The sequence below is a fragment of the Scleropages formosus genome, chromosome 18 (assembly GCF_900964775.1).
Source record: "Scleropages formosus chromosome 18, fSclFor1.1, whole genome shotgun sequence".
NCBI lineage: Eukaryota > Metazoa > Chordata > Actinopteri > Osteoglossiformes > Osteoglossidae > Scleropages > Scleropages formosus.
In genome coordinates, this window is record NC_041823.1 from 16,620,033 (window position 1) to 16,639,643 (window position 19,611).

Consider the following 19,611-nt stretch of genomic DNA (forward strand, 5'->3'; position numbering starts at 1 on the left):
CACATGGAATATAATCAAGTGCGATGGTTACAATGTGTGCTTTACATTTATGGTGACCATAGTGCTTCTGAATCATGCGTCAGAGTCTGGAGGAGCAGTAGCTGTACCTCTGTGTTGATTCCATCAGGTGACAGGTAGTACACCAAGCCACCAGGGTCTCCCTATCCTGAGTGAAAGCTCATTAAAAACAGAAAAAACTGTTTTAACACTACTCTCTTCTACATTTAACCTAAAATAAGAATCCCAACAATAAAAACAAAATAAAAAGAACCTACTGGCTCAAAATACAAATATATACAGTCTATATCTATATAGGGGGCACAGTGGCACAGTGGTGCAGCAGGCTTGGCCAAGTCCTGCTCTCTGGTAGGTCTGAGGTTAGAGTCCCCCTTGGGGTGCCTTGCGATCGACTGGCATCCCTTCCTGGGTGTGTCTCCTCCCCTTTCAGCCGTACGCCCTGTGTTGCCGGGTGAGGCTCTGGCGCGCCACGACCCCACTTGGGACAAGTGGTTTCAGCCAATGTGTGTGTGTGTGTGTGTGTGTGTATATATATATATATATATATATATTTTTTTTTTTTTTTTGGAGTTTGCAAAGCAGAACTCAAATTCAAAAGCCAACTTTACAGGTTCCTCTTACCCCAGATCCCATTTCCCCTCCAGTAAAACAAGTTCCAGTCTTTTAATAAAACCCATAACTTGTAATAATTTCAAATTTGCAATCAGCTTGCTGGTGTATCTCAGGAAGTCAATATTATAACACAGAGATGTTGGCTGAGCCCCTGGTCTCACTGAAATGTGGAAATAATGTTTCAAAACAATACATTTTTACTTCTCTGTTAAGATTGCAACAAAGTCTCAAATAAGACAAGTAAGGCTTTAATTATGATTTGTTTTAGAAACAGTATACGGAGATACAATGGATTGCCAAATCGTACAAGTTAATAAATAAATTTAGTAATCTAATACAAATGTTCAAAAAGTCTTTGCATCTAGATGCAGTTACTGTGGTATATGGCAGCAAACTAACTTTGCAATTTACCTTCAAATTCCTACATTTGGCTGAGGCCGCTCATGAATTACATGTGGAATGGGCTGGAATGCAGTCAGTGTTTTGAACTTTTGGTCATTCCCATCTCTCAACGATATTCAATTTCTACCGTCGCTGCAGACTCACACTGCAATATTACATTAAAACTTCAGATATGGAAGCAGAGGTACTACATAAATCAAGGCTTTATTTCATACATAATTATTAGTTGATCTCTTAAAAGCTTAGAATATATACATAATACATGTACTTCCAAATCAGACTGTAGACATTAGAAGAGACTGATTATGTATTTAGGTAGTGTATTTACATGCTTTAGCCTGTATTCAAAAAGAAAGATTTTTAGGTCCTTGCAATAACAGATTGTGAAACAGAAAACTCTAAACTTAATTAAAATTTCCTGCATTTGCTTTCCAGAAACATTAGCTCATTTTTTGATGAGATGACAGTGACAACCTGATTTGAAGTCAAACCCAAATAAGTTATAGCACATTTCCATACTGTTGAAAAGACAGCATCCCTTTATTTATATGGCCACGTTCAACTGCGCACACAAATTTCATCCACACACATACACACACACACACACCTCTCACAGAACTACAGAAATACCCACATACCACAGGGTGAATTGAGGATGGAGACAGTGCTGCCCTTATTTTTGTAGCAGCTACATAGCCTGAGAGCATCTTTCACTTTTGAATTGCCACTTTAAATGTACTTTGACTTGTTCCCTTCAGTACTACAAGAGGACTGCATGAAAGGAGTCTTCCTCCTCTCCCACGTACCTCACACACATGCTCACACTCACACACAGCAGTTGGTAGAGACAGGTTACGCTGCAGAGTCTCTGGATTGACACTCTTCATACCTTGAGGTTTCGTTAGGCCTCTTTACGATAGGGGTTGAAGTCATCTGGCAGGGTATCTAACAAAAACAAGTCGCAGTTTTCCAGTTACTATAGATCAAGCCTAGAGACAATATACACGCAAAATCACATATATGCGAATTTATAATGTACCATTGCAGCGGTAACGCAGGTTGGACCAAATTATGTTTTCTTGGGAGAAGCAGAACACACCCAGTCTTCCACCCCTCATGGAAGTGTCAATGACCACACCTGAGTCAGCAACCATATCTGGTCCTTCGTACAGTTTTACCCTGTAATATACATGAAATGGGAGTCAAATTTCTTGTAAAACGTGGTAAATAAAAGAAAAGAAATGTGGCCTAGACATGGCCACCGCACTGAAGAGTTAGAGGCCTCACTACCCACTTTCTCTTAGAAGAGAACTGCCGGTAGATACATGAGGCCCAGAGGTGCCAGGCTGGACATGAGTTCCGCAAAGGGTAACGCTATGCGAGGAAGAGGAGGCTGGTGTCCTAGCCAGAGCTCCAGTGTAGAGCTGTGGTCTATTCACTCCTCTGCACAGAATACAAAGCAGGTGCTTTTCTGTTTGTGCCTGAAAGGGCCTCACTGCCTTCACAAAGACCTGGCTCACAGCTCCACTAACCCCAGTTGGGACCCCCCTCCTTCTCTACATGTTAATGGAGAGAATGGTGAAGAGGCTCAGCTCCAGACAAGGCAACAACATGACATGTTCCAACAAAGAGAAAACTAATTTGAACAGTCGATATGCCCTTGATTAGAGAATGAACGTTGCTATTTATTATTAGCTCCTTGGAAAAACATCTATTGTCTCAATGGTTTTTTTTTATTCCAACACACATGTACTTTTAACACTGCCCTGTAATACTTCAACTTGAATTTTCGAGTACTGAGCGGCTATCCCAAGGACATACCTTCAACCTACACACAACTTTGCTGCAATCTTAATTTTCCCCATGTTTTTTTCCTATTGCCCACTTCTCCAGATGCGCCTTTTCTATTTTCCGTACTCTTGATCTCTCCCCCTCCCTCTTCATTTTCCTCTCCCTCAGACCCCCCACTCTGTAGTAGTTTCCTCTGTATCTGCATATGAACAGGCACCCAGAAAATTCCTGCCAAGGATTTCGTTGACATGGCAACGGGGACAATAGCCGGCCGAGGAGCCAGGCGTCTGTTAAGTCATAGAGGTTTTATTCAATAGCAAAATAAAATAAAATTATTGGTGTACCCCCCCAAATTATCTCACCCACCACTTAATGCTCCTTGATGGCATCAGCAGATGAACTCAACCCACCAAACTTAGAAGAACTTCCTCTGGTGTTCACATTACAGAAGTGTAGACCTTTGCATTTATTTTTGTCATTTTCACTGCAAAGTCTAAGAGCTACAGATCTATTTGCCATGAACAATGTTGTGCTCCCCTGTGTAAATCAACTGAAATACTCTTAATTGCTGTATGTATGAGTCTTTATTGTTCTCATGAGTGAATTCCCAAAATCAGTATTTCACCCCTTACGCCCTTATCTACTCTGAAAAAACATATCCCAGTTTATTAATGATTATTAATGAAAAACCAATTCCATTCCTCTTTTAACTAGGAAGCCACAAGTGGTTGATAGGAGCTCGACTCAACTAGATGGTACTGCCATCGATTAACTTCATGCTAATACTATTAAAAGCAATGTTAAAGTATGGCAAACAATCAAAATTTGTTTTCATTTCAGTTCTTATGCTTTAATTGATTACTTTGATTCATATCATTTTTTCATTGGATGGTAAAACAAAAACTGACTGACCTCCGACATTTCAAACTTAAATAACAAAAGTGAAGTGTTCAATACCGTTGAGGCGAAGATGCTTACCTCATGTACCCCACCTGAGGCCGATGGCTGAGATGCCAACGATAGGAGGTCTTGTCCTTCCAACCAACATTGCGAGGGTCCTTCCATAACAGCGACACCTCACCAGGTGTATCTCCTGTGTTCCACAGAGCATTGCGCAGGAACTCACCTGGTCCTGTCCGCGATTTCACAGCCTGAAGCAGAAAGGATGGACATGCTTATGAATTGCTGACAATAACGGAGTGTCCTGAGTCAGAGGGAAGGAAGGTGTTATACATCCCAGACCTCAACACAAATTGAGTCTCACAGAAATTACTGTCTCATACAAGACCCACCACACACTGAAGTACAAAGGAACAATCTTGTATATATATCAATGGCCACAACACAAAAGATCCTGCAAAACTTCCCGTTATTTGGTTTAAATGACTCCACAGTGATAGTAATACTTTTCCAAATTATCTTTAATGTCAAGTATTTCACCTTTTACCTAAAAAACTGAGGTTTTAATCCATACCTTGCTTAGAGCTGCATTTATGTGTTTTCAGTCACTTTTACTTTTATTCATTTAGCAGAAACATTTTACTTTTACATTTATTCATTCAGCAGACGCTTTTCTCCAAAGCGACGTACATTCTGTAGAAAAATTTTTCAAAGCAACTTCCAACAAACACTGTGTAGTTTATAGTATTTATCCTACACCTTTCCACTCAAGATGACTTACAGCACAAGTTACATTATCCTCAGTGAGTGACTCATCAATACATGAGTGAAAGACACACCCACAATGGGCCATTTAGAGTAACCAGTTCATCAGAATTGCATTTTTTTGGAGTACGGGAGGAAACGCATGGAGAACAAGCAGACACACACACACAGATTGAGCGGGGATCAAACCCACATCTTCTCACACCACCCAGGTGGTGAAAGACGACAGGGATCCTTGTTGTGTCACCACACCACCATTTATCCAGAACAACACACAGTCACAGGAGTTTTTATATCTGTTACAACAGGAAAAAGTCACAACATCTAGCTGGAAAATGATTTATTTAAATAATACTTTTCTACAAAGCAACTTACAATGTTACGCTACTTAAATGATTTACTTATATAGCTGGTTAAATGCAGTAATTCAGGGCAAGTACCTTGTTAAAGGGTACGACTGCAGGAGGTGAAATTCAAACCAGAGTGAAAGGCAGCAACTCTAAGCACTACATTAACTGCTGCCCTGAATTAGTTCCACCCAAATTCGTGAACAATTTTATAAATCAAAAAACATCAAGGATTACTTGATTTACATTCCAGATTTAAATTAAGTAAAGAGCAGTGTCAACACACTGGATCTACAGAAAAAAAAAACAACTGCAAATCTGTTGGTTTGTGCAAATCTGCAACAAATAACTTTTCATTCAGTACAGGACAGGACTAAGGGACTGCCATGAAGAAGACAGGAAAGTGTGGTCTCTCTAAATGGTTAGAGGAATGAAGGGTCACACTGATGACTGGACAAAAGGTTTTAGAGAGCTTTCTTGTTATTTGCACTGTATGTATAAAGCAGAACCTGGAATGAAGCACAGATCAGAATCACTGGAGGGAAATTAGCAGTACTGTAGAATATCAGACCTCAGCAACCATCTTGAATTGATTTTAAAATAGTGGCCAATATACCAGACTGGCACAGATCTGCTAGACAACTTCAGATGGAAAAAAAATAGGTCTCTCTAACTGGATTAATGTCAGTATTGAAAATGGCTAAATTATTACACTTAAGGAAACTGATTATGGGTTTTGAGGAAAGCCTGTATCAATCCGTTCACTTTAGCTGGCTTTTTAGGTTCTGTCTCCCCCACTGAAACCTACACCACTAGAAAGGTAAGAAAGCATGATGATATACTGTATCTGCTACTATATCCCCACCTTTAGCTGTAGGCCAGGCTGTGCTGTGGCCTTGAAGGGCACTGACTGCCAATACATCTGCTCCGTTTGCTTCCACATAACCACATAGAAGCTGGAGGAGTCCTGGTATCCAAAGATAAAGCCTGCGTAGTCATCATCTGTCACTGTGTTAACATGGAACGTGCCTTCAAAGTCAACCCCATTGAAGGCAGTGTATCCTTAGGGAGAGGAAAAGGACAAGTGTGAACGGGTGTGAAGTAGCTGTCAGAGGAAATGGAATGTCCTCAGGTGTTAAACTATTGGCTTCCTTTCCAAAGCAGACTCACCCACAGCTAAACCAGGGTCACTGTTCATGGTCTGGACAATCTCCATTCCCTAGGACAAAGACAGAGCATAAAACATTCAATATGCGAGTGCAAACGCACCATTTGATTTGTGCGGTACAGCTACGCATGTGATGTACACTGATTCATATGGTGGAAAGAAACAAACTAATTGTACTTAATCACCCGCCTCCATCTAAGCCTCTCTTTCTGTTTCTGTTTAAAGTCTCTCACTTTAATGTAATGCACACATTGTATTTTCTATGAGATGTATGTCGCTTTGGAAAAAAGCATCTGCTAAATTAATAAATGTAAATGTAAAATGTAAATGTGTGGTAAACAAAGTATAAATCAATGATATCACCTGATTCAGCACCACCCAGTTGGGATCAATCTGAGCATCCCCTTCAGGGTCCAGGATGACTGTCTGGTAAGCTCTGAAGTCTGTCAGAGTGACTTCAGCACTCTCTGGACACACATCAATTAGATCCATCACTGTGTCATTGTCAAAGTCATCTTCACATACATCTCCTACTCCATTGCCTGGAGTAACACACAACAAGGGAGGTGAAAACAACCAGATTGGACAATGTACTATATTAGTTTAATTGTATACATATTTCAACAAGCACAGAATTGTGATAAGTGTGGTAACAATTTATTATGATGTTATTTCTATTTAAAGATATATAGTATTATGGAAAATTCCTATTTAAGAAGAACGTTCAGCGGTTCTGGTCAAATTAATAAGTGATAATACAGTATGGAATTAATGGTAACAATTAAATTCACCTATATGCTGCAGTAAATCAATTTAATTTAACAAAAGATAGTCACAGTTCATGAAATATGAAGTCTTATATAGTCTTGAGTCCATGTTCATGAGGAGTATTTTTAAAAGGCTTGAAATCTGTGTGGTATTTTTGTTGGTTTAAGAGATCCAGTTTTACAACATAAAGTAGACAAAATAATGAAAATTACTTTATTCAACCATTCTTGTTGCTTTTTCATCAAAATGTTATATGAATAATCTAGTCAAGTTATTGCCAAATTAGTACTAGCACTGGATGCTCTCATCAAATAAAATGTAACTGGTTTACCATCTGAGTCTTTCTGGTTGGGATTGGCAATAAGACGGCAGTTGTCTGGTCCGGGACCTTCCAAGTCTGGGATTCCATCATTATCATCATCATCATCACAGTCATCACCAATACCATCATTATCAGAGTCCAGCTGTGAGCCATTTGGGATTTCCGGACAGTTATCTCGTGAATCCTGATGACCATCTCCATCTCTATAAATCAAGACCGCGTATCAAGAAGTTGTGTGCAATTGTTGCTACAGAAATGTATTATTGCGAACATCACTTTAATAAGACAATAAATGACAACCAAAAGTTTTTCCAGATTTTAACTAAATATGAAGCCTTGCCTCAATTTGTTCAATTTATTCTTGTTAGAGACATTATGTTACTGCCTTTTAAAAACAGTCCTTGTTGATTAACCTTAATGAAGTACATCTGACCAAAGTAAATTAATTTTGATTTCAAAACCCAGACTCAGCAAACCAAACACAGGCAATCACATGCTTCAGTCCTTTTTGAACAGGGCTTTTGAGTGGCCAGAGCTCCAGCGCTGAGTAGCCGGTAGCGGTAAGTGGCCAGTAGTTGTAAGCGCGCTCTCTCTCTCTCTCTCTCTCTCTCTCTCTCTCTCTCTCTCTCTCTCTCTCTCTCTCTCTCTCTCTCTCTCTCTCTCTCTCTCTCTCTCTCTCTCTCTCTCTCTCTCTGTGTGTGTGTGTGTGTGTGTGTGTCAAGTGAAACAGGTGAGAGAGGCACCATGTGGCTCATGCACTCACATGTCTTGGTTGGTGTCACACACATCCCCCACCAAGTCGTTGTCAATATCCGTCTGAGAAAACAAAGAGTAACACCAGATTTTTAAAAAAGTAACTCTTAAACTTTAGTTACCATTGCATCGTCCCATATTTTTCTCCTAGGGGCTTTTAACTTGCTGTCTGTCAGAAAGGTGCTCAATGATCAACAATATTCGACTCTACTGCTCTTTATTTTTTTCTGTAGAGAAAAGGTGGATTATTTTGTAGTATTGCTGCTTAACTGCTCTGTCAATTACAATTTTCTGTCTTTGCTGATTTTTCCTGTATCTTGTTTCCATTTCCTTGACATGCACCTCTGAGAACACATCCTCCAACACCAGAATAGATGAAAATAAAGCATAGCATAAATAAAACTTATCAGGTTACGTTTTATTATTCTGTAATTTGGATCAGTGCAGCCAAACAGGGTTTATCTCCGACATAAGTGTGGGCAGCTTATAAAATTGCCAATTATATAAGTAAATCAAAAATAAAATTGGATAAACTACATGTGCATTACAAGGTCACTTCTTGGAGCCTGAGTAGTAACAGAGCCTACAGCGCCCTCTAGTCACTATCCCCTGACCTGCATGGGGTTGCTGATTTCAGGACAGCTGTCGCAGGCATCACCAACTCCATCTCCATCCCGGTCAGTTTGCATGGGGTTGGGGACCTTCGGGCAGTTGTCCAGCACATTGGGGACACCTGTACAGTGGGTGGAGATGCCACAGATTGCTCTATATGCTCAGCACACCTTTGAAAATGAAAAAGGATTGGGAACTCGTACCATCTCCGTCAATGTCGTTGTCACAAGCATCACCCTCGCCGTTATTGTCAGTGTCCTTCTGGTCAATGTTGGGAACGTTGGGGCAGTTGTCGCAGGCATCACCAAAAGAGTCTGTGTCTGAGTTCTGTTGGTCTTTATTGGCTATAAGTCGGCAGTTATCCTGGAAAAGCAGAAACGTGGCAGCACTTAGATTATTCAAAGGTCTATGATGGGGTACTGCCACACTCCAAGTGTTCTAGCTTTCATTGAATGATCCCATATATGGGCAAATTTCATAGCAAACAAAGGGACAGAGAGGCAGACATGAAGCACCTCAACATTCTTTATCCCATCGCCATCAGCATCCTCATCACACTGGTCCCCAATACCATCATTGTCTGCATCCTCCTGCCCTGAGTTGGGTGTAAACATGCAGTTGTCCTGTTTGTGGAACACAAAACACGTTAGGGACAGCATAGTGCCTACTGACACAGAGAACAAGAGACCCATGTGTGCAATCCAAACATTAAATGACCCCACTCACATCCAGGCAACCTGGCTGTTTACAGAGCACAGAAAGTGAGCAAATGAGAGTTTCACAAACCGCTTTGCAATGCTTGTCATTATCTATGCAAGGAAGAGACTGGTCTGGGTATCCGTCAATGTCTGTGTCCAGCCCGCAGGTGTTTCCATTTCCAGCCCAGCCCACGTTGCACTGAGAGAAGGATTTACAAGCCAGACAATCAGTCCACTGACCACCTTTGAGATTCAACTCAAGTCCTCAGAAACCTAATCAGTACTGCCATGATCTTTAACTATTACTCAGTAAACAAATTCATTTCCCTTTCTGCCGCATGTCTCCATCATGCAAATGTCTACCAGGGAACCCAGTGTCTGCTACCGATTTCATGTCACACTGCAAAGTTCTGGGGAGAAGAGCCAACACTCACCGCACAAGTTACATCCCCATTCCTCTCGATGATGCAGTGTGCGTTGACATCACAGGGGTTGAAACTGAGTGTGGCGCAAGTCTTCCTTGGAAAGCAGCCCTCAGTCTGGTTTCCAACAAAGCCCACCTTGCACTGGCCACACTTGAACGAGCCCTTACAAATGAACAGAGAAAGAGAAAGACCGAGATAACTCATTTCTCACAGCTCATCTTTGATACCAGGAAAATGCAGCAATGTTGTCATTCTGCTATAAACTGCCTTTATTCTAATCATTCATTTATTGAACTGAATACAAAACAGTTTGATTACTGGAAAGGATGCAAAATAAACTAATACAATTAAAAGACAAAGCTGAGATGAACTTGACTTCACAGAGAACCCACCACAGTGTTGGTGCACACGGAATTGGGCACGCAAGGATTGTTGACACACTCGTCAATGTCATAACACTCCTGATGGTGGAAGTTGAAAGAGAGGCACCAGGTCAAAACAACATATTCAGTGAAACCTGAATGTCACAACCCTACTATAATAAATAATAATGTGCATAATGCACACTTCACTGTTGACCTGGCATCTGTAACATTGCCATCTGTTCAGTCTTATTTGAGCATGTACATTCCTCATGGCTGCAGTAAAGCGATAGAGAGGGCTCATGAGGCTAAGTGTTAATGTGTGTGAGGGCTACTCACTTGCTTTTTGCTCTTGGCAAACTCCAACCCCACACCAGACAAGGGTGGTCCCCCATACCCAGGCGGACAGGGCTCGCAGCTGAACCCCTTGGCCGTGTTGACACACCCACTTGATGAGAAGCAGGGTTGGGCCAGAGCACACTGTGGAAGAGACAGTCCGCACAGATGCTCAGTCAACTGAGAGGGCAAATTCCGGTTGATATGCCCTGTAGCCCACTGCTCGGGGAAACATTGCCGAAGCTGCGAAGGCATGAGTTGCGGCACGCATTTGCACAAACAGCATACCTCATCAATGTCTTGGCAGTGACTCCCATTGCCAGTCATTCCCTCGGGACAGGGCCCACAGCGGTACCCTGGGAAGTCCAGGGTCTCCATGCAGGGCACCCCCTTGTAGCAGGGGCTGGGGGAACAGCGAGAACGAGGCTCATGGAAACCTGGAGACAGACAAACACGAATCTCTGAATACACAGCAAGTCCTTCTCTGGGTTACTTATGAACAGGAGGCCAGGCAGTTTCAGTAAAGCTGTGGACCTCAATCACAAAACTGCCTGAACGTCAAGACGGCTATGTGTTTAACAGCGGCATTTCCGAGACGTAAACACATGTTATAAAAAACAACTGTAAAACAGAACTATACGTGTACTAAAAACTATGGCATATACCACAAGCCATTATTAATGTTTACTAACTGCGACGAGAGCGATTCGGTCAGGCCATTGGTGTTTCAATGGTCAGAGAAGCACACGGAGACAGGCTTAAGCTGTTACTCACCACACACTTGGCACTCAAGTATAGTGTTTCTGATCAGAGCCATCTCCTTCACCTGGGGTGGAACACACAATACAGGAACGGGAAAGGACACAACCGCACGCACTGAACGGCTAAAACGTACAGCAAAATTTATTACCTGCAAGATATGCATGGTTTCTATCCCACAACCTTCGCAAAACAGCCGACACTTGAATTATTCATCGCTTGTACATCCTTGCATTGCTTTTCTTCTAAACATTGACTGCGTGCCTTGTCCCCTCCGCCTCCCTAACATCACATCTCCCTCACCTGCTCTCTAATGTCCTGTCGTAGCTCCCCCAAGATCTGGTTGAAGATAATGAGCTGACCAATCAGAGCCTTGGTGTGGTCACCTGACAGAACACCCAAGGTGAGAAAATGTGCACAACCAGAGAACACCGTTACACTTTGCCAGCTACAAACACTGTGGTGCCAGAGAGAGCTCAGCAACAGTACCAGCTCTGGAACAGTACATTTGCCCTTCTATTACTCGGTATAAGATCGCCACACTTCATAGCGAAGGCTTAAATGGTAAATAACTGAGAAAAGAAGATTCACTCACCCAGAATGGAGTTTACTTCACCTGTCACTGAAAAGAGATGAAGGAATGCACTGAGGAGAGCAAATCAAGCTTTATCATTGTCTTACTGAGGCGCTAATAGCATCTTATTTTTAAAGTGCACCGCATTTTTTAGACTTACTTAGACTGATCTACTTAGTCTACTCACTGATATCTGCACTGATAAGCCAAGCTTACTGTATATCCTCTTCTGTACATGGTTATTATTGTAGCTGGCAGTGTAGTGGTTATAGATGCTGTCTTTGGACCCAAAGGTTTGAATCCCACTTTCAGCCTCAGTACCCTTGAGAAAGGTGCTAACCAAAGTTGCTTCAGTAAAATTACCCAGCTGTATAAATGGGTAAATAGTTATATAGGTACCGTAAAATTGTAAGTGGCTTCAGAGAAAAGCATCGGCTAAATGAATAAAAATAATGAATTGCGCTGTCCAGGCTGTTTTAGTACACACAAACGACTGCTACCAGCGAACTATCAGATGGGTTTGATCAAATCAGACTGTATTTTTCTCTGTGATGTACGCTGCTTTGGAGAAAAAGGTCTGTTAAATGAATGAATGTAAATGGGTTCTTTTCAGACGACATGAATATGCAACATGTTGTTTTTTATCTCCACTAGACGGAGCTATTGGAAGGACCTGGGCTCTTTTGCACAATGACACTGTATTGCCAGCTCTTCGTAACACTCCTTATATGGTGTACAGGAAAAAAAAAAAACATACATTTTGGAGCTGATGTCTAATTTAACATGCAAGTTTCTGACTTTTTTTTTATATTTCTCATGAGCTCTGATTTTATTCCCATCTTTATGTAGTAATTTATTAAACAGTTTGCTAGTTTAACGCGCCACTGGCCATATTCGTTAATCTTTTTAAATATTTCAGTTTTCTGACACCCTGCTGAACTTGGTGTAATGGGAAAGTATAAACCAATGCCAGTTCATTGATTCTGAACAACAATGGAGGAGAATACAATACTTAACTCATTGTGTCTTTCACAAATTATTTTCACTTAATCTCTTACTACAAACCAAAACACACATTACTGAAGTAACACTCGCCAACAGTCACAGAAAAAAATGGGCACAGGGTTTTAGCGACCGAAGTAGAACATTTTTGAATATGTTGCCTATAAAGCACTAGACATTACCTGTGTTGTGCAACGAGGAATCTTCCTGGAAAGGACAGCCTGTGAGAGCACCTGCTTTGGCTACAGAGCCCCCCAGGGCAAGTTTCAAAGACTCCACAGCACCCTAAAATGTAGCCGGCATGCAGCAGGTGAAGAACAAATGGATTCTTTTGAAGCTATGTTGTTAAGCTTGCATAACACATCACAACATCTTTTATAGTGTTGAGTGTGGAGTAACTTCAGTCTAGATCTTACTTAATGATCATGTGTGAATTCAAAGATACAGTAGGTGACATAAAATGGGGTAACGATAAGTGGCTGAAAGCATATATGGAAAAAACATATAAAGCACTCTCCATCCTACAGTGTGACTGCAGCTGTCATCATTACCTGCAGCCTGGCATATGGCTTATAGCCATTGCGAATGTCCACCATCTCAGCTTCCGCTGGCAGCTGGACGAGATGAGGAAGGCCCTGGCTGGAGTCTACCAGTCGACAGTTGACATACAGCTCCAGCTGCAGGTTGTCTCGACGGAGCCCAGCCACTCGCAGTATAATGGACTGGGTGCGCCCATCTGCCAGGTTAGCATTCTGGAGGTTGACCGTATGGAGCTTCCCATCCGCCCGCACGTAGCGTACAAGAGCTGAGAGAAGGAGGAACATATTAAAGGTCAAACGTGAGGAAAAGAAGGAATTAATGGCACGAAGACGAGCAAAGGAATGGCAGAGACAGGGGGACATAAAGATAAAAATGCTTGACTCCGTGGATATTTAATTGTATATATTAAATTGATAGGTTAACAATCAAGTGTGAGTGAACGATATGATCCGCTCATTGTGTTCCACATATACAGATACCTTTGTTAATCTTGCCCATGATGGCCAGCTCCAGGTACTTCTTATTGTCCTGCTTGTTGTAGAGGCCCAGAAGTACCCCACCCAGCTTGGGCGGCAGGCGGAACGTAGACACGATGTACACGTCACTAACCGTCCCCAGCGCCATCGCCACCTTCTCCACAGCAGCCGTGTTCTGCTTGGCATCCTGCAGTGCCAGCATGTCAATCACTGGGGACAGAATGAACAGCAGAGACAGGCAACAGAGAGATGATGAACACATAAGCATGAGGGAAATACCAAAAACAGAAAAGGCCAGAGCTACATTGAGGATAGTAGCAGTGAAATGAGGGACAAGTGTCAGCTCAAATAGGGAGAATGAGCGTGGAATAAGGAGAAGTTACAAGGATGATTATTATCATCATTACCCTAAAATTAACTGATATTCGAGGTTACTGAACAATAGAAAAGTGTTTACAAAGTCATGAAGGAGTGAGAGTCACATATCAAAACAATACAGAAGCCACCTTTATTACTAGGGGCCACCTTTGTTCACCTGCTTCCACGGTGTTTAGAGCTGATGTCTGGTGTTTTGAGTTTCAGTGATCAATAAAAAGATGGCAAACTTAACCCACAAATAAATCAGGGGACCTGTGAAAAATTGACATTTTAATAATGTGGTTAATACAGAAAGCTGAAAGTGGCCAGAATATTGCTGGCGAATATTGCAGATACTTATGGGACGAATTGGTGAACCATCTACATTGATTAGGAGGTTGTGGATTTTTTTTTAAATTTCAGTGTTTATAAATTAAAAATTGTTAGTACTGGCTGAAGTTAACAAAAATAGAGACTTTTACTTATTATAAATTTATCTCAGGTTTTACAGAAATTAAACAGCAAATATTTTACTATAGAATTTTACTGTATAATTACTGAACTTTGATTATAAATTAGTAGTAAAATGACTTTACAGATAGAAATAAAAAGAGTTACAAAGAAACCTGCAGCCCCAATTCTGTCTGTAAATTGAGGAACCAGTGTAGTTTTCATGTATATAACATGTGCACAGAGACACATAAATACTACTCAGAAATTTCTCATTTTGTTATTGTGACAACATCAATAACTCAGAATGAAAAAAGAAATGTGCTAGCTGATTAATTAATGGAAATTTTCTGGGGAAATCAACTTCTTACCCCAACGAGCAGAAACTTTTTCTTGAGGTGTTTAGAGGTTCAGAATAACAATAAAAGCTTTCATGAGCAGTCCTACTGTCATCTTTCTTGCCCCGACACTCATTTTCCATGCAAGACCTGAACTGCAAACCTCTGATATCCTCTAGTGGCTTCTTCTTCATCTTCATGTTCTTCTGTCTCTCCTGATAAACACTCTTCTAACATCTTACTCCTTTCATGCCTCTTTCCTTGTTAGGGGTTTCCTGCATGTAAGAATTCTGCTAATTCTTTCCATCCCTGTGACATCTCCCACATCTCCTCTGATTTACTTAACCTCACTCATCTTCATCAGAGAAGATCAGAGAAAGCCTGGTGGGCTCCACAGGGGAGTGAACCACCAGACAGGGGATTCCCTGGGATCTCAGTCATCTCTTGGCCTTTGAAAACAAAGCTATCTATCACCTGCTTTCTCCTCTAACAGTCTCCTGTCACTGGTGACATCCCACACCCACAGATCACTTTGGAGTGCAAACGCCAGCTGCATGTAGGAGAGCTGCCAGCAGTTAACTGAGAGAAGGGATAAAAGAGAAGAAAAACAGAATGGAAGTGGAGCAAAAGGCTGACTCGAACACAGCAAGCCCAAGTCAGATCAAGAATGAGCTGTGGAGACAGCCAGTCCACATTTAGTGCTGGACACAGAGAACTGAATGAGCTGGAGTAAATAAGAGCGTGAAAAAAACATCTCGTGGCTCACCCACAGCCTTGGAATAGTGTATAATCTTCTCAGAAGCACAAGCAACGCAACTGATTTGACAGAAAACCTTTAAAGTTTAAGAAATAAACGCTAGACCACGTTTTTCTTGTATCAGTGAGCACCATTCTGTACCAATATAACAGAGCACATCCAACGTGTGTAAAAACATCTGTGTAGGTGTCCATTGCTCATTACTGTCAATAAACACACCTCATGCTTGGTCAACAGAGCACCCACTGAATGTGAATCTACAGGATGGACCATGTACCAACTGGCGCTCATGACATGTAAGCATGGTTAACGCAAGGCCATTAAACTACCACTGGAGTCTGTGGTACACAGTAGTGCCCAATGGACATCTCTGCCAACACACACACACACTTGATGATTATTTCACTGCACCAGGTGTCTCTGCTGCATTATCCGATTTGTTTGAGCGACAAAATGTGACTTCTGTGAAAACTCTGTCAACACACCTGAGAAGCGTGAAAATAATTTAGATGTGTGCCAAGTGCTTGTGATTTAAAGTTATGTCTACGACAGCTCACTGAAGCGTCCACCTCAATTGCTTTGGAATCCTTAATCCTTAACGGTGAACTCAGTTTGCTTATTACATTATCATTTAGCCTATAGGTTTGTCCAGGGTGACTTACTTACAATGTTAGGTTCCTCAAGCTACTCACCATGATTTACGCAGTTATACAGCTGGGTATTTTTGCCTGTGTCAATTCAGAGTAAGTGCCGAGATGAAGGCTACTGCAGCAAGGGAAGCATTTGGACCAGGGACTTTCATAGTGCAATAAGACGCCTCTAAACACTACGCCACCTGCTGCCCATTGATATTCACTGCAGCGTAGGGCGCGCGATACACGCACCGCAATCTCTACACAACAGAACGGAATTATTCAAAATTAAATTTGTAAGCAAAGGATTTTTAATGCTCGACGGTGCGCGGCGTACAAATGAAATGCAATTCTCCAGATAAAGCTGCGTGAAGAATATATAAAAAATGTCTTCAGTGCCAAACGTGGAAACTCGTAACTGTTCTTTTTTTTTTGACTAGTCTAAAATGAATCACTGTTCAACAATGTTGTTAAATTAGAGGCACAGCTGAGCTTAAACTTCAAGAACTTTTTTTAAATAGGTAACAGCTGCAAAAAAGCCTACACGAATACACTACGGGTTATTCTGGAAGTTAGCAGGCTCTGCGCGCGCGGATCCAGAGCTTTATTTTTGCCTTTTTCCGTTCTACGTTACCTTGCATCTCCTGCAGATCCGCCGACTGCGACAGGCCGCCGGACGCCGCCGCGAGGAGGAGGCAGAACGTCGCGAGCGCTTCTTTAGCGCCCGTCTTCCACATGCTCCCAGAAACGGCGCCTGGACACTTACCGCAAGAATTAAACTGTGAATACAAAAAAAAAAGGAATAACCCGAAATTAAATATTCAACCCCTCCCCGAAGATGTAACCTTTTTTTTTAATTTTTTTTTGTAAATCCTAAAGTGACGGTCGCGCGGACCCAGACTCAAAGAAGCGGCGCGAGCGACTGCTGCCGTGCGCGCGCCGTCCCGCGCAATGCCGCTCCCCCGCTCGCGCTGAGTGGCCGAGTGTGAGTGGTGGTGTCACGCGCCGTTGTGTGAAGCGCGCTGCACGGCGCCTGGAGCGAGAAGCGCGTCGACGAAGTGTGCTCGAGTGTTACTTAGGCGCGTGTTTTGAGACAGGAGTGACTGTAAAACATATCTGGAAGTGGTGTAGGCCATCCCCAAGCCTAGAGAAAAAAAAAAAGAAACTGAACGGTTCAGCGGAGGATTTTGCAAGAGTTAAGAGTACTTATACAGCGTATGTGGCGAGCATATTTTTTTGTAAAATCATGTTTCCACTGTCACATTTGATTTCATCTACTAGTGACAGTACTATGTATACCGGTTTTGTACTGCGAGCTCTTCACTGAACCAGTCACTCGGACATCCACGTTTCACGTCACTGCTTCTTGTTGCCACGTTCTTGCTGAAGGTTCCTTAACGAAAGCACAAGCTCTACAGCTATATGGAAAACTGAGGTCAACGCTCGTAAAAATTGAGAATTGCTGAGAAGTACTTTTCGCCCCTAGTATGTGTGCAAAGCAGAGATGACCTCAGTATGGAAAAGTGCGCGCGCAGCCATGGGGGAAACGGGAGCTCGAGCCGCTCTCCAGAACGGCAGCTTCTCCACTGCAATCGCCTCAGTCCGTGTCGAACCCCGACAGAGAACGGAGGCACCTTTCGGTTGAACGAATTGGGTTTGTGTGGAAAACCACACACCGTTTGCATATAAAGTAAAACAAGAAGGCAGTGCATTGTGATGCCGTCCATTTTACGGCTGGGTCCTGACTTACGAACACAGTTGGAGAAGGAATTCTGTTCATAACTCGATGTGTTCGTAAATCACATACTGTGTCCCAATCCAAAGCTCAGTACAGACATTCCTCGCTTTATGTAGGGGTTAGGGTCTGTAAAACATCAAATGAAGCTATAAAAAAAAATCAAAAACTGCTCTGAGACTTTTGTTTATTCTATTTTCTTCAACTGCTGGTTATATACAGCATGGCTGTTCCAGAGCCCACCTTGGAAACACAGTAAGGGAAGGTACAAGGACAGTACACGTCTCTCACAGGACTTGTCCTGGAGAAAAGCATCTGCTAAATGAATAGTATTAACTTGAAACTACAAAAGCTGTAAACACTGGAAGTCTGTTGAATTAATGTGGTCCTGCTCTGCTCGGGTGTGCTTTACTACCAACTAATGGCTGGACACAAAATGCTTTTGCTCCACAACATTTTTTTATGGACAAGTGAGGAAAATCAAATTAAAAATAAACTAAAAATGTTTGTCTCTGAAATTCGTAACTCCAGTGTTCGTAACACGAGGACCCAGTGTACTTTGTTGATTCGATTGACTTTTGTTACTCTGACAATGACAGTAATTTATTGAGCATAATGAAGTTATTTGACTTTCACAGATTCTTCCTACTTGTACAATGCTAATAGCTTGAGATCCAGGTTGTGAACGACTGCCTAACCCTGTAATTTTTCAGCTCAGAAAGATCCAAGTTGTATTCTAGGCATGTATCTCTTGGTATTCCAGGGCTTTGCGTTTCTGCACCAGTGACTGACGTGTTCAGTTTTTTCTGTGAGGAAAATATGAGTGAATTGCAGTCATCTAGCCAACTTCGCATCTTGGCTTCAGAATCGTATGTATTACTCAAGAACACTTCCAGTTTTACTAAATCATTCCTTATTGATTACACTCTTCCAGAAACCAAACGCTCAGATTCTCCACAGTATATCCCTCCAAGTCTCTGAAAGAAGCGTAATGAAAAATGAAGAAAACCCTGAAGAAACTGAATTCCCCTGAATTTAAATTCTTTTATAGTTGGTTTTCAGAGCTGTGCTGAAGTCTAAGAGAATTCAGTTAATTGAAGTTTAGAGGATATTGCTCCAAACCAGGGGCTGTTCAGACCCTGTAAGAGTAGTGAAAACACCACAATTAAACAAAACAAACATTTGAGCAAACAAGAGCCAATGTGGAATTCCTTATGAGTGGTGTAATGCTGGGTATCTCCAAGGTTCAGATACACAGTCAAACATGTCATTATCCAAGGGGAAAGAAGAGGAGAAGAACAGATTAGGCCTCTGTTCCATTTGTATAAGTCACTGTACAAGACCCAGTAGTAACCAAGCCCTTGAACCCTAACTACAGGCAGACTGTAGGTTCAGGCTTAAATCTTATCCTGAAATCTTGTCTCTGTACTAGCTTTTATAAACAATTTATTCAGTTGCAGATGAGGCCAAACCCCTTTTCTACACAAGATCTTTCCACAATTTGTCATTTCCATTGAAGTTAAACAGCTCTCTTTGTGTATCCCACAATGACTTCTGAAAAATCTACATTCATTTAGAGTATATTTAATGCCATTGATGTGAAGCTTTCAAAAATTTTTCACTATTCTGAGGTGATTTTGTTGTTCATTTACATCACAAAATGATTCCTTTTCCACATCGAGATTTTTATAATGGACATATAGCGCATTTAA

At 41.8% G+C, this 19,611-nt stretch overlaps 1 protein-coding gene across 1 annotated transcript; it reads right to left on the reverse strand.

The window, feature by feature from the left end:
- Positions 1 to 1,022: 1,022 nt before the first annotated feature.
- Positions 1,023 to 17,208, reverse strand: thbs3a (thrombospondin 3a). The gene is made up of 24 exons (XM_018764824.2): positions 17,060 to 17,208; positions 16,799 to 16,943; positions 13,634 to 13,840; positions 13,166 to 13,419; positions 12,797 to 12,899; positions 11,634 to 11,660; positions 11,342 to 11,424; positions 11,054 to 11,105; positions 10,568 to 10,716; positions 10,283 to 10,423; positions 9,974 to 10,042; positions 9,591 to 9,743; positions 9,245 to 9,355; positions 8,974 to 9,081; positions 8,662 to 8,821; positions 8,461 to 8,579; positions 7,857 to 7,909; positions 7,103 to 7,296; positions 6,367 to 6,545; positions 6,006 to 6,054; positions 5,701 to 5,897; positions 3,802 to 3,974; positions 2,072 to 2,211; positions 1,023 to 1,977 (listed from the first exon to the last, which is right to left on the reverse strand). The coding sequence occupies exons 2-24, from the start codon at positions 16,899 to 16,901 to the stop codon at positions 1,934 to 1,936; spliced, it is 2,868 nt and encodes a 955-aa protein (XP_018620340.2). The 5' UTR covers positions 16,902 to 16,943; positions 17,060 to 17,208; the 3' UTR covers positions 1,023 to 1,933.
- Between the last annotated feature and the right edge of the window lie 2,403 nt (positions 17,209 to 19,611).